Raw genomic sequence first — 15,566 nt, 5'->3', positions numbered from 1 at the left:
TGGAGAATATTACAATACTCCAAGTGCAACTGTTGAGGATTTTGTAGCCTCAATACAATTAGAAGGAATTGACATTTTAAACTATAGTTTATATACATGTTATTACATTTATGTCAATATGTTACTATTCCCTCTGCTAAAATGTACTGGAATGCAGCCCTAGGACAAGTGAACTGGAACAAAGTTTTGTTATCTGGTAAATATTGTATTTCTAATAAGGTGAAAGAAGTATCATACAAACTCATTCATAGAATCTACCCTGTAAAGACCTTTATTATACACAGATTTAAAATAGCTATTGATAACAAATGTGTATTTTGTGGTTGTGACCCAGAGACTCTTGACCATTTATTTTGGGACTGCTCTTATGTCAGAAGATTTTGGTGTGAGTTAGAAGATTTTATTTTAAAATAAACAACTATTAATGTTAATCTGAGAGACTCTGATATTATGTTTTATTTTGAACCAAATGATATGGACCCTGATTTAACTTTCATTGTTCATTTGTTTATCTTTCATGGAAGATTCTTTGTCCATAAAATGAAGTGGGCAGAGAACAAACCTCTCTTCACATTATTTAAGATAGAATTGAAATATTATTTGAAATGAATAGTAAATGTAAAAACAAAAAAGCAATGCGCACCATAAAAATATTTAACAAATTGAAAATGAATCTTGATATGTAATACCCCTGTCTGTTAGGTTTATGTACTCTTGTTTGTATATTTCTGTTTTTGTATTTGTTGTGTTCATAATAAAAATAAAAAAGAGGGTCTCAGAAATATCTGCCTTTTTCCCTAATGCGATTATACAGTAGCTTCACTTTGTGGTCATCAGGTTTTTCTCCCATGTACAAATGTAATTCCTCTTTTCCTTGGTGAGTGCTAAATTACAATCATCAAAGTATATTTTTCCCGCAGGTTTCAGTGCATTTTCCATGGCGATTTATTGGTAGAATGGAACGTTAGCTACTCATGAATCTGCTTGTATCCAATAGCCAGTTAGCTTTTAGCATAGAGTCACGATAGCCAGCTAACGACGTTCAGCGTGATGACTAGCTTGTTAACGCGGCACTTTTCCAAACTGACGCCTGGGAGGTATTCTTTATTTTAATCGATGAGATCCAGGTTCTTTTGAGTACCGCTGCCATCATGTTTCAATATGCTTTGTGTTGTAGTCACGACAGACAAATATATATATATATATATGTTAAGCAAACTTTACAATGCATGTTGACAACCAGCACATTCAGTACATTATTAATAAGGTAAGTAACAATTGGTTTCCGTTTCCTATCTAACCAGTAGTCCTTGTAATTTTCTGTGGTGACCACATCTGGACATGCCAGTAAATCAGCAGAGTGGAGTTATGTAGTGTTGTTTATTGATGTCTGAGCCCCTTGGACTGATATGAATCAGATGGAGAAGAACAGGCTGTTGGTCTGAATGCTGTTATGTCTGGCAGAACAAGCAGGAGGTTACCCTCCCCAAATCCTACCCTTAATCATCATGGGTGAAACATGACCTTCTAGTCTGCACTGTCATAAGGGAGAGACTGGGGGAGCGATATTGGGTGTATTCAGTCAGTAAAATGTTCAGAATATGCAATTAAAAGTTGCTTTGGAAATGTGTTGAAAGCTGTGAGCTCTGCTGAATTCAAAATACCCCTAGACCCTCCTGTATGAAAGAATTTGATAGGTAATTGGGTGATCATTCCTTCTAAGATTACATCTTGATCCTCCACCCTGTGAAGTTGCACACTCCACTCATGGATTTAACAATGGTGGAAACTTTCCAGCCAATGTTTACAATCCAATGCTTTAAAATACATGTTGAGAAGTGTGCAAGTGCACATTTTGGGAGAATTTGTAAAATTGGGAAATAGCCTTTAGGCTGGATGTAATTTTCACCATATGTCTTACACCTTTCCAATTGTTTCAGATGTATAGAAGTGCCTAAAGTGTAGGGGCGAGGTGTTGATTATGAATTCTGAATTCCTTTCTTGCCTGTTGATTGCTGTGTTTTTTTTTTAATAATGTCCAGTTGGTGGCAGTAATGTACATTTTATGGGCTTGCTCTCTTTCATGAGTCCCTCACTAAGTAAGTGGTAGCAGAGACTGAAGAGGAAGTGAGATGTTGATGTCTATGGGAGTGTCAACAGGCCTAGAACTGAACAGGGGCATAGATCTGCTCTAGGGAAAATGAAGACAACTCCAAGCTGACTTACCTCATGACTTCGGTAAAGATATAATAATTGTTTTAGTGGAATTCAGTTGAAGAGGTTGTCTCCATGTAGATGTGGTAGTTTCCTTTTGTAATAGAGGTTTTCCTTAAATGCTGTAATCTTATTGAAGATTATGTTGATTTAAACTAAAGAGTTGTCTGTCTCTCTCTAGTGACATCATGGACCCCACTCCTGAGCCCAAGACCAGAGAGGAGTTTTGAAAGTGTAAGTAAAACACATTCTAATCCCGGAACTACCTGATAAATCTGTCATGGGGGATTCTTGCCAGTTGACCTTGGAACCCAACACAGTCAATGAGCACCTGTATCTGTCTGAGGGGAACCGGACGGTTACTGGAATTGTAGAGACTTTCTTAGTATCCAACAAGCTTTCTCTAAGCGCAGCCTTGTTCTGAACACCTCCAAAACAAAGGTCATGTGATTTGGTAAGAAGAATGCCCCTCTCCCCACAGGTGTGATTACTAGCTCTGAGGGTTTAGAGCTTGAGGTTGTCACCTCATACAAGTACTTGGGAGTATGACTAGACGGTACACTGTCCTTCTCTCAGCACATATCAAAGCTGCAGGCTAAAGTTAAATCTAGACTTGGTTTCCTCTATCGTAACCGCTCCTCTTTCACCCCAGCTGCCAAACTAACCCTGATTCAGATGACCATCCTACCCATGCTAGATTACGGATACATAATTTATAGATCGACAGGTAAGGGTGCTCTCAAGCGGCTAGATGTTTTTTGCCATTCGGATTTGCCACCAATGCTCCTTATAGGACACATCACTGCACTTTGTACTCCTCTGTAAACTGGTCATGTCTGTATACCCGTCGCAAAACCCACTGGTTGATGCTTATTTATAAAACCCTCTTAGGCCTCACTCCCCCCTAAATGAGATATCTACTGCAGCCCTCATCCTCCACATACAACACCCGTTCTGCCAGTTACATTCTGTTAAAGGCCCCAAAGCACACACATCCCTGGGTCGCTCGTCTTCTCAGTTTGCTGCAGTTAGCGACTGGAAAGAGCTGCAACAAACACTCAAACTGGACAGTTTTATCTTAATCTCTTAATTCGAACACTCAATCATGGACACTTTTACTGACAGTTGTGGCGGCTTTGTGTGATGTTTTGTTGTCTCTACATTCTTGCCCTTTGTGCTGTTGACTGTGCACGATAATGTTTATACCATGTTTTGTGCTGCTACCATGTTTTTTTTTTTATATATATATATATATATATATTTTTTTTTATCCCTGCCCCAGTCCCCACAGGAGGCGTTTTGGTAGGCCGTCATTGTAAATAAGAATTTGTTCTTAACTGACTTGCCTAGTTAAATAGTTAAATAATTTTTTTTTTACAATAATGTCAGCAGAAGCAGCTTTATTTCATGCAGCAAGAGTTGGCATTTCTGGGAAAACTGGGGTGATCTACTCACAGCCAATGGCAGGGCATAATTGTAGGAAACACATTTGTCAATTACCCACCTGTCTAAATAAAAGTGAAGCATTTGAATTGAAAAATAAATTATTCTTAAATAGTGGCATATCATATCAGCCTTTGTTTGACTGTGAAGCATTTATAGTGCTTATGAAGACTTTTTGAAAGTTATTTTTCGTGTGACCAAATAGTCATTAGTCATGAGTGTTCTTTCGTTTTTAAGAAATAAAGGAACTTACTGTAGATATTCCCTTGAGTCTGCAACAACTGCCTGATCTTTGCTCAACACCACACCTCTTACAGAACACACAATGTTTCCTTCCCAGTCACAACCACCAATGCTTTACTTACAGAACTCTGCTGCTTGGTCAGTGTATGCATCAACATGGCAGAGGCCACGGACCTGATCAGTTGTTCGATCTGTCTGGATCTACTGAAGGATCCAGTCGCTATTCCCTGTGGACACAACTACTGTATGGACTGTATTAAAGGCTGCTGGGATCAGGATGATCTAAAAGGTGTGTACAGCTGTCCCCAGTGCAGGCAGACCTTTACCCCAAGACCTGTTCTGAACAGAAACCCTCTACTAACTGAGTTAGTGGAGAAACTGAAGAAGACAGGAATCCAAGCTGCTCCTCCAGCTCTCTGTTTTGGTGGACCTGGAGATATTGAGTGTGACGTCTGTACTCGGGAAAAATTAAAAGCCGTCAAGTCCTGTCTGGTGTGTTTAGCCTCTTACTGTGAGACTCACCTCCAGCCTCACTATGAATCTCCTGCATTTAAAAAACACAAGCTGGTCAAAGCCTCCACACAACTACAGGAGAAGATCTGCTCTAATCATGACAAGCTGCTGGAGGTTTACTGCCGTACTGATCAGCAGTGTATCTGTTATCAGTGTGAGATGGAGAAACACAAAGGCCATGATACCGTTTCCCCAGCAGTAGAAAGGATTGAGAGGCTGGTAAGGGCAACAACGCTAAACATCTCATCCAGGATACAGTAGATCTGAAAATGTAATTAATCAGAGAATAATTTAATGTGAGATAGTCATTATGTCTGTATGATGTTACTAACACATCTATATGATGGTACTAATATGTGACAAACGTATGCTTTTAGAAAGACAGCCAATAAATTAACATCATCATATTTAAGCTTTCATTTTATGACATTTGTTTCTCTACAGAAGCAGTTAAGTGACAACCAGGCCAAGCAGAGAATTCAGGAGAGAGAAGGGAAGATACAGGAGGTGAGACAGGCTGTGAAGTCACTCAAGGTGAGTTTTTTTATTTTTTTTTATTTTTTATACATGATTCCACTTAACAGATAGTACTCTATAAAGTGACTTACTATTCCTAAACTGAAGTCCAGTATAACTAGGGGGAACAGGCTGGGGTTCTGGTGAGAGCTGAGTAAATAGACTGGTTACATTTTAGGGCTAGGCGTCCCGCTAGCGGGACAACTTCCGGTGAAACTGGAGGGTGCGCAATTCAAATAAATAATCATAAAAATGATGGATATTAAACATTTAAGTACAGTCTTATATCGGCTGAAAGCTTAAATTCTTGTTAATCTGCCTGCATTGTTTAATTTACAGTAGCTATTACAGCGAAGACATTCCATGTGATTGTTTGAGGACGGCGCCCCACATCAAAATATTTTTCCACCGGCACAGGTTTCATACATTCACAAATAACGATTAAATATTCACTTACTTTTTGAAAATCTTCTTCTGATTTGTCATCCAAAGGGTCCCATCTATAACATGTAGTGTCGTTTTGTTTAATAAAATCCTTCTTTATATCCCAAAAAGTCAGTTTAGTTGGTGCCATCGATTTGAGTAATCCACTCGTTCAACATGCAGAGAAAGGAATCCTAAAATCTACCCCTAAACTTTGTTTCAACAAGTCAAAATATGTTTCTATTTACTCCTCAGATACCCTAAAATGTAATCAAACTATAATATTTATTACGGAAAGAAGTATGTTCAATAGGAAACCAATTATAGCAGGTGCGCCCTGTCTTCATGGCGCGCGCAAACACGAATTACCAATTACCAAGACTGTACTAAAACTGATATTTCTTATTCGTTTTGGAAGTTACAAGCCTGAAACCTTGAACGTAGACTGCTGACACCCTGTGGAAGCCATAGGATTTGCACCCAGGGAGCTAATTTTCAATATGACCTTATACTTTCCATTCTAAGAGGATGATCTCTCTCAACCAAAACAATTCTGGTTATTTTTTCCTTTGGATTTTCTCCTACCATATCTATTGTGTTATATTCGCCTACATTACTATAACATTTCTACAAACTTCAAAGTGTTTTCTTTCCAATGGTACCAATTATATGCATATCCTAGCTTCAGGGCCTGAGCAACAGGCAGTTTACTTTGGGCACGTCATTCAGGTGGAAATGGAGAAAAAAGGGGCCTAGCCCTATTAAAATGGAACCCCTCCTCTCTGTTTGTCCTAACAGCGCTCTGCACAGACAGCAGTTGAGGAAAGTGAGAGGATCTTTACTGAGCTGGTCCACTCCATTGACAAAAGGCGCTCTGAGATTAAGGAGTTTATCAGAGCCCAGGAGAAGGCTGAAGTGAGTCGGGCTGAAGGACTCCTGAAGCAACTGGAGCAGGATGTCGCTGAGCTGAAGAGGAGAGAGGCTGAGTTGGAGCAGCTCTCACACACAGAGGATCACATCCATTTTCTCCAGGTGACATCACTGACTCTCTGTCCATTGCAGCAGGTGTTACTCCTGAAGTGTAGTCAATGTCTTTCTCCATGATCAAATGTTAATTGGCACGTGCTTCGTAAACAACTAGGTGTAGACTAACAGTAAAATGCTAACTTACGAGCCCTTCTCAACAATGCATAATAAAAAAATTGTAATAGAAATAAAAATAGTAATATGAGAAATAAATACACAGAGCAATGATAGCTTGGTTATATACAGTACAGGGGCTACCAGTACCGAGTCTATGTGCAGGGGTACGAGGAAATTGAGGTAAATATGAACATATAGGTTGGGGTAAAGTGACAAGGCAACAGGATCGATATACAGTGGCAGCAGCATATGTGATACGTGTGTGAGTGGGTGGGTAGAGTATTTAAGCAGTTTTATGGCTTGGGGGTAGAAGCTGTTCAGGAGCTTTTGGGTCTCAGTAACGTTTGCCATGCGGTAGCAGAGAGAATAGGCTATAACTCGGGTGGCTGGAGTCTTTGACAATTTTTAAAGCCTTCCTCTGACACCGCCTGGTATAGAGTTCCTGGATGGCAGGAAGTTCGGTCCCAGTGATGTAATGGGCTGTAAGCGCTACCCTCTGTAGCGCCTTGCAGTCAAAAGCCAAGCAGTTGCCATACCAAGCGGTGATGCAGCCAGTCAAGATAATCTCAGTGGTACAGCTGTAGACCTTTTTGAGGATCTGAGGGCCATGCAAAATCTTTTCAGCCTCCTGAGGGGGAAGAGATGTTATCTTCCCCTCTTCTCGACTGTGTTGGTGTGTTTGGACCGTGATAGGTCCATAGCGATGTGGACACCGAGGAACTTGTAGCTCTCAATCCGTTCCACTATAGCCGTCGATGTGAATGGGGGCATTTGGCCCTCCGTTTCCTGTAGTCCACGATCAGCTCTTTTGTCTTGCCCACGTTGATAATCTTTTTCTTGTTTTCTGATCTGTCTCTGTAGAGTTTCCAGTCTCTCTGTGTCCCTCCTGGATCTGAGGCCTTACCCAGCATCACTGTCTACCAAATCTCATTTGAGGATTTAACGAAATCAATATCTGCACTAAAACAGCGACTGGAGGTTATGTTCAAGGAGGAAATGGCCAAGATACCTGGGAAAGGTAGGACATCACAAACAGCAAAAGCACAGTGTAATATCTTATTGTTATTTGGAAATGTTGGTACATAAAGATTATGTTGCTTTATCTGGCAAGAGAGTAAATCATATGGTATGATCATATAATTTCATTTTGAACAGTAAATATGAGAACAATGTTTTAGCTTGTCAGACTTTCTATATTGCATCTTTAACATGACATGTTTCATGAAATCTCTCTCGTTGGCGCTCTTTCATACCATTCTAGTACTGATGCCAGCGACCATAAGTACAGAGGAATATGGTAATGTTGCATTTGGGGCCAACTCCATATTAAATGATATTTGATTTTAGGTCAAAGCAACCTTTATGATAATGATGATTTATTAATTCATATACAGTACGATTCAAATGTTTGGACACCTACTCATTCAAGGGTTTTTCTTTATTTTTACTAGTAGTGGTTTCTTTGCAGCAATTCAACCTTGAAGGCCTGATTCACGCAGTCTCCTCTGAACAGTTGATGTTGAGATGAGTCTGTTACTTGAACTCTGAAGCATTTATAAGGTGCAGTTAACTCTAATGAACTTATCCTCTGCATCAGAGGTAACTCTGGGTCTTCCTTTCCTGTGGCGGTCCTCATGAGAGCCAATTCCATCATAGCGCTTGTTGGTTTTTGCGACTGCACTTGAAGAAACTTTCAAAGTTCTTGAAATGTTCCGCATTGACTGACCTTCATGTCTTAAAGTAATGATAGACTGTCGTTTCACTTTGCTTATTTGAGCTGTTCTTGCCATAATACGGACTTGGTCTTTTACCAAATAGGGCTATCTTCTGTATATCACCCCTACCTTGTCACAACATAACTGATTGCCTCAAATGCATTAAGGAAAGAAATTCCACAAATGAACTTTTAACAATTGAAATGCATTCCAGGTGACTACCTCATGAAGCTGGTTGAGAGAAAGTGTGCAAAACTGTCATTAAACTGTTTAAAACTTGTTATGGACAGGAGTTCCGCTAGCGGGACCCCTAGCCAACAGCCAATGGAATAGCAGGGCGCGAAATACAAAACAACAAAAATATCATAATTAAATTTTCTCAAACGATCAACTATTTTACACCATTTTAAAGATAAGCTTCTCGTTAATCCAACCACATTGTCCGATTTCAAAAGGCTTTACGGCGAAAGCAAAACATTAGATTATGTTAGGACATCAACTTGACAAGAAAACCACACAGCCATTTTCCAAGCAAGGAGAGGCATCACAAAAACCAGAAATACAGCAAAAATGTATCACTAACCTTTGACGATCTTCATCAGATGACACTCCCAGGACTCAATGTTATACAATACATGTATGTTTTGTTCGATAAAGTTAATATTTATATCCAAAAACCCCATTTTACATTGGCGCGTGATGTTCAGAAAATGTATTGCCTCCCAAAACTTCCGGTGAATGAGTACATCAATTTACAAAAATACTCATCATAAACGTTGATAGACTTTACAACAGTTATTGAAAGAATTATAGGTACACTTCTCCTTAATGCAACCGCTGTGTCAGATTTCAAAATAGCTTTATGGCGAAAGCACATTTTTCAATATTCTGAGTACAGAGCTCAGCCATCAAAGCAAGCTATACAGTTACCTGCCAAGTTCTGGAGTCAACTAAACTCAGAAAAAGTATTATAAATCTTCACTTACCTTTGCTGATCTTCGTCGGAATGCACTCCCAGGACTCCCACAAGAAATGTTATTTTTTGTTCGAAAAACTCCATATTTATGTCCAAATACCTCCTTTTGTTCGCACGTTCAAATCACTATCCAAAGGCAAAATGCGCGAGCGTAAAACCAGAGACAAAAAGTCAAAATGTTCCATTACCGTTCGTTGAAACATGTCAAACGATGTTTACAATCAATCCTTAGGGTCTTTTTAACATAAACATTCGATAATATTCCAACCGGACAATAGCGTATTCATTACAGAGGAAAAAGAAAGACAACTCACTGGTCCCAGGCAGTCCACTGATTGACTGGGCTCTTATTCTCTGCCCAGTAACAGTAGAAGCATGAAACAAGGTTCTAAAGACTGTTGACATCTAGTGGAAGCCTTAGGAAGTGCAATATGACCCCACAGACACTAGTTTGAATAGGGATTATAAAGAAAAACTACAACCCTCAGATTTCCCACTTCCTGGTTGGATTTTTCTCAGGTTTTTGCTTGTTATATGAGTTCTGTTATACTCACAGACATCATTCAAACAGTTTTAGAAAAGTTTCAGAGTGTTTTCTATCCAAATCTACTAATAATATGCAAATATTTGACTCTGGGTCTGAGTAGCAGGCAGTTTACTCTGGGCACGCTTTTCATCCGAATGTGAAAATACTGCCCCTTATCCCGAACAGGTTTTAACACTTATTTGGTTACTACATGATTCCATGTGTTATTTCATAGTTTTGATATCTTCTCTATTATTCTAGAATGTAGAAAATCGTCAAAATAAAGAAAAACCCTGTGTCCAAACTTTTGACTGGTACTATAAAAATCTAGAGGCAGATTGAAAGATGGTGATATTATTGTCATAACTTTCTCTCTCTCTCTCTCCAACTGAAGGTGTCCAGTTTGTGGATGAGCAAAGGTCTGAGCTCATTCAGAGGGTAACCATGGTGATGCCTATAGCAGATGAACTGCTTCAGAGATGCATGCTTCATAAAGAAATGTATAATACGATCCGTGATGCCAGGCCCAGCCAGGAACAGATGAGACTGCTGTACGAGGCCCTCCACTCAGGAGGCTCTAAGGTGAAAGCAGCCTTTTATGAGATTCTACGGGAAAAACAACACTATCTAGTCAATCTGGGTAAGTGCACAAACGTTTTAACACAACTGTTGTTGAGTGTGCCCAGGGCCATGATGATCAGAGTGGATCAGCTATATTTGATTCTCTCTGTAATCCATAGCAACAAATCTTCATGATGTTCCACTCCCCGAACCCAGGATCAGAGAAGAGTTCTTGAAATGTGAGTTTGAAACGCACAATTCCATATACCCATGCATGCACACACTATTACATCTGCATTTTCAACTTTGTTTTGACATTTTCTCAGATTCCTTACCGCTCACATTGGATCCTAACTCAGCTCAAGAGTGCCTGTGTCTGTCTGAGGGAAACAGGAAGGTGACAAATAATGGAAAGGCCCAGCCCTACCTTCACCATTCAGACAGATTTACCTACTTCGTCCAGGTGCTGTGTAGAGAAGGTCTGTCTAGAGCCTGCTACTGGGAGGTAGAGTGGAGCGGGGATTCTGTTAAAGTAGCCGTCTCATATAAAGGAATCATCAGGAATGGAAACGGATGGGATGACGTTGCTGCGTTTGGACGGAATGATCAGTCGTTGAGTTTATACTGCTCAACCTCTAGCTGTACTTTCATGCACAACTGCTCTACAACTGTTATCACTGTCCCCTGCTCCTCCAGAGTTGGCGTGTACCTGGACCACAGGGCAGGAACTCTGTCCTTCTACAACGTTTCTGACACAATGACCCTCCTCCACAGAGTCCAGACCACATTCACTGAACCTCTTTATCCTGGGTTTACAGTTGGTCATGGATCATCTGTGAAGATACTGACACAGTGATAGAAGTAAAGGGACTTTCATATTAAACTTGGTATGGATTTAGTCCATAACATTGTTATTTCTCCTTTTTTTTATAATCTTGAGAAGTTCTGAAAAATATGCTTAATGTCTCTGCTGATGGAGTGCTGCTGTTTTCCCCAGCTCTGACATAAAATATTGTTTGTGTCCTGACTGCAAATCTGATGAACCAGGGTTTGTTGTATAAACACATGCATGCTGGCCTCTATGTGGGCTGAGGAAAATAGTAAGCCATGAGAAACTCAAACAAGGCCTAGTTCCAGTTTGGGAGTTAGCTCCTACCCCTTCAGTGTGCACAAGTTTGACAGGACTGGAAGGATGTAAGCAATATGGAGGATGCTTCCCTTGGCCTATTAGAAAAGCACATGGAGTCATCACCTATCCCATTCTTTTAGATCTGCAACACCAAAATGTTAGGGAAAGGGGACCACAATGGAATCAGGCTTATATATACAGTAGGTTACAGGAGTCTGTCAACACAAAATCAAATAAAATTTTATTTGTCACATGTGCCAAATACAACATGTGTAGACCTTACTGTGAAATGCTTACTTACAAGCTCTTAACCAACAATGCAGTTAAGAAAAATACCTAAAAAAATAAGAAATAAAAGTAACAAATAAATAAGAGCAGCAGTAAAAGAACAATAGTACAGGGGGCACCGGTTAGTCGAGGTAGTTGAGGTAATATATACACATGTAGGTAGAGTTATTAAAGTGACTTATGCATAGATAATAACAGAGACGAGCAAAACCTTGAGACTTCCTTAGATATCGTGCACCAGCTGTTGTTTACAAATATACATAGACCGCCACCCCTTGTCTTACTAGAGGCTGCTGTTTTATCCTGCCGATACGATGTATAACCCGCCAGCTGTATGTTATTCATGTCGTCGCCACGACTCGGTGAAACATAAGATATTACAGTTTTTAATGTTCCATTGGTAGGATATACGTGCTTTTAGTTTGTCCAATGTATTAGCCAGCGATTGTACGTTGGCTAATAGTACAGATGGCAACGGCAGATTTAGCCTCATGTCGGCAGATCCTCACAAGGCACCCCGATCTCCTTCTGCAAAATCTTTTCCGTCTCTTTCTCCTGCGAAGGATGGGGATGAGGGCCTGTTCGGGTGTCTGGAGTAAATTGCTCTCTCCTGACTCATTAAAGAGAGATTCTTTGTCCAGTTCAAGGTGAGTAATCGCTGTTCTGATTTCCAGAAGCTCTTTTTGGTCATAAGTGATGGTAGCAGCAACATTATGTACAAAACAAGTTACAAACAATGTGAAAAAAATAAAATAAAATAGCACGGTTGGTTAAGAGCCCATAAAACGGCAGCCATCTTCTCCGGCGCCATCTTTTCAAATACAATATGACATCCGAAATTAACTGCTAATTTATTCTGTTTTTTTGTTTACGTTTTAATTTCATATTAACTTTATTGCTCCTTTAAAGCACTTCTCATGACAAAGCTAGTTCAGTAAATACCCACTTGGCAAAAACTAGTTGCATCAATGTTTCCACTGCATTTCAAGAACAACGAATATATCTGATGATGTTGAATCAATGTGGAAAACTGATTGGATTTGCAAAAAGTAAGGGAATTAAGTATTGTTTTTCACCCAACATTTAACCTAAATCCAATGACATGTTGACATTTTTTGTTGATTTCAAGTTGAATTCACGCTAGTTGACATCTCAACCAAATGTAAATAAAAACGAAAGGTTGAAATGACGTCTGCGCCCAGTGTGTACCGTTTACTGAGAAGCAATACTACAATGTGTCCTTGATTCATTTAATTTCCTCTAATAGTCCTCTCACAAAACCTCTTTATTACTACCAAACATCCAATCGTGTGAATGCCCAGGTAAGTACTTCTGTCTGTTCTGCTTTTTATCTCTCAGATTGTCTGTCCCACAAGGCTCAGCAAAGGACCTAGCTAGCTTCAAGACAGAGATAGGAGCTACTATTGGATCTAGCTTCAAGACAAGGAGAGAGGAGCTATTACTGGACCTAGCTTCAAGACGAGAGAGAGGAGCTACTACTGGACCTAGCTAGCTTCAAGACAGAGATAGGAGCTACTATTGGATCTAGCTTCAAGACAAGGAGAGAGGAGCTATTATTGGACCAAGCTTCAAGACGAGAGAGAGGAGCTACTACTGGATCTATCTTCAGGATAAGGAGAGAGAGGAGCTACTACTGGATCTAGCTTCAAGATAAGGAGAGAGAGGAGCTACTACTGGACCTAGCTTCAAGATTAGGAGAGAGAGGAGCTACTACTGGACCTAGCTTCAAGATAAGGAGAGAGAGGAGCTACTATGAAAGCTTGAGTCTACAGTATAAGGATCTATCTGCATTTTTGTCTAAATTGAGTTATTGACATAGCCTTGTACTGTACATGTCCTCTACCTATAAAGTACTCAAAATCCCACAATTCATGTTAAGTTCCAAAGAATACAAAATAAAAACAATTGCTGACACCGTTCAAACCAGTGAGGGTTTGGAACTTTAAAGCCAATTATCTTAGAATTGTATTTTTGCAGATAGGCTAGAGTAACTTTTTCCCCTTCTTTCCCCCCAACTCAACACAAAAAAGGGACCATTCAAACAGCCAACAGTTTTGAAAAAAGGGAAGAGAAACACTTTTTTGTCAACTAAGTAGTTACAACATTACAGAAAAGCAGAAGTGAAGAATTTGGACAAAGAATGAGAGAAGCTAGCATTCTAGTTTACACCCCATTGGGGCAAGGGAACTAACAGTTGGAACTATTTAACACCACAGTTTCTTTTTTCCAGGAAACTGGAGAGAGAAAGCCTGGAGCTCCCCCATCTGATAGCGGAGTCGAAGGAGGACAGCAAGAGGAGCAAGACAATCAACGATGGTCGCATGTCACGAGCCATGGAAGCCGAAGACAGCAAACTCCCGTAAAGCAGTCTGCGCTCCCAACGAGAGGCCGGATAGGATACAAACAACAAATAGTTTCGGCGTCCTGGAGCTTGATCTTCCTACACCTTCGTCGCTGGGGGTGCCTGTGTCTGCGGCCGCAGTGCCTACAACTACTCTAAGTTGACGTCAACAACCTTCCGTCCTGCTCTGGATCGAGCGGGGCTTCTCCATCTGTCGGAGGCCTGCAAATGGGTGTAACTTTTGTTGACAATTTCTATACCTTTTGGAAACAAAACACGTTTTATAAGGAGGATGGGATCCACCCAAATCATTTGGGATCCTGGATCCTTTCACAGCACTATAAGGCTGCGTTGAGACAATGACTTATCAATGACTCAAGCCCCAGCTAGCACAATGGATCTGGGCCGATTCCGACAGAGTCGCGGCACTCGCTGAGAGTCAGACTTGGCCGACGTCATGTGGCCCATTTTTCCATATTTTGTCATTGTTTCTGTGATCCAAAAATAAAATTAACATTTAAATTAAATTCTTTTAGAGTCCTGTTTAAGTAGTATTTTGATACTTTGCACAAGGCAATTGATAAGCATTAACAACTTTGTAAATGGGGCCTCCTGAGTTGTTAAGCGGTCTAAGACACTGTCTCCTGGCCACGACCGGGAGACCCATGAGGCGACGCAAAATTGGCCCAGCGTCGTCCGGGTTAGGGGAGGGTTTGGCCGGCCCGGGATGTCCGTGTCCCATCGCGCTGTGGCGACACCTGTGGCGGGCCAGGCGCATGCAGACTGACACGGTCACCAGGTGTACGGTGTTACCTCCGACACATTGATGTGGCTGGCTTCCGGGTTAAACGTGCATTGTCAGGAAGCAGTGTGGCTTGGCGTGGTTTTGTTTTGGAGGACGCACGGCTCTCGACCTTCGCCTCTCCCGAGGCCATTCGGGAGTTGCAGCGATGAGACAAGACAATTGGATATGACGAAAAGGGGGTACTATTTTATTTTATTAATTTTTTTACTAAATCTGGTAATTTTGTATACATTTCTTAAACATTGCATTGGGCCGCTTCTGGTGTCACACCCTGATCTGTTTCACCTGTCTTTTATTGTCTCCACCCCCCTCAAGGTGTTGCCCATCTTCCCCATTATCCCCTGTGTATTTATACCTGTGTTCTCTGTTTGTCTATTGCCAGTTCATCTTTTCAGTCAACCAGCGTTTTGTGTCTCAGCTCCTGCTTTTTCCAGTCTCTCTTTTCTCGCCCTCCTGGTTTTGACCCTTGCCTGTCCTGACTCTGAACCCACCTGCCTGACCACTCTGCCTGCCCCTGACCGCCAACCTGTACCTTTGCCCCACTCTGGATTACTGACACCTGCCTGCCTTGACCTGTCTATCACCTGCCCCTGTTGAAATATTAAACTATTGTTTATTCAACGTGGTCTGCATCTGGGTCTTACCTTCATACCTGATAGTACGAACTGGCCCTGACTGACCCAGCAGACCCGGACCAGCTGCACAACAC

At 40.9% G+C, this 15,566-nt stretch overlaps 1 protein-coding gene across 2 annotated transcripts; it reads left to right on the top strand.

Moving 5' to 3' along the window:
- The first annotated feature begins 2,123 nt into the window (after positions 1 to 2,123).
- LOC115196717 (E3 ubiquitin/ISG15 ligase TRIM25-like) lies at positions 2,124 to 11,684 on the top strand. 2 transcript variants are annotated; one of them, XM_029757578.1, is made up of 10 exons: positions 2,124 to 2,238; positions 2,396 to 2,448; positions 4,025 to 4,632; positions 4,858 to 4,947; positions 6,151 to 6,384; positions 7,357 to 7,513; positions 7,757 to 7,792; positions 10,107 to 10,352; positions 10,453 to 10,512; positions 10,600 to 11,684. In XM_029757578.1, exons 3-10 carry the CDS (start codon positions 4,057 to 4,059, stop codon positions 11,127 to 11,129), a joined length of 1,929 nt encoding a protein of 642 aa, XP_029613438.1. In that variant the 5' UTR covers positions 2,124 to 2,238; positions 2,396 to 2,448; positions 4,025 to 4,056; the 3' UTR covers positions 11,130 to 11,684. The 2 variants fall into 2 exon arrangements, with proteins under 2 accessions (XP_029613438.1, XP_029613439.1); XM_029757579.1 differs by lacking the exon at positions 7,757 to 7,792.
- The last annotated feature ends 3,882 nt before the right edge of the window (positions 11,685 to 15,566 follow it).

Source organism: Salmo trutta, chromosome 7, assembly GCF_901001165.1.
Source record: "Salmo trutta chromosome 7, fSalTru1.1, whole genome shotgun sequence".
In the NCBI taxonomy this organism is placed as follows: domain Eukaryota; kingdom Metazoa; phylum Chordata; class Actinopteri; order Salmoniformes; family Salmonidae; genus Salmo; species Salmo trutta.
Note: the sequence above shows the minus strand (reverse complement) of the source record. Positions and strands in the feature narration are given on the sequence as shown.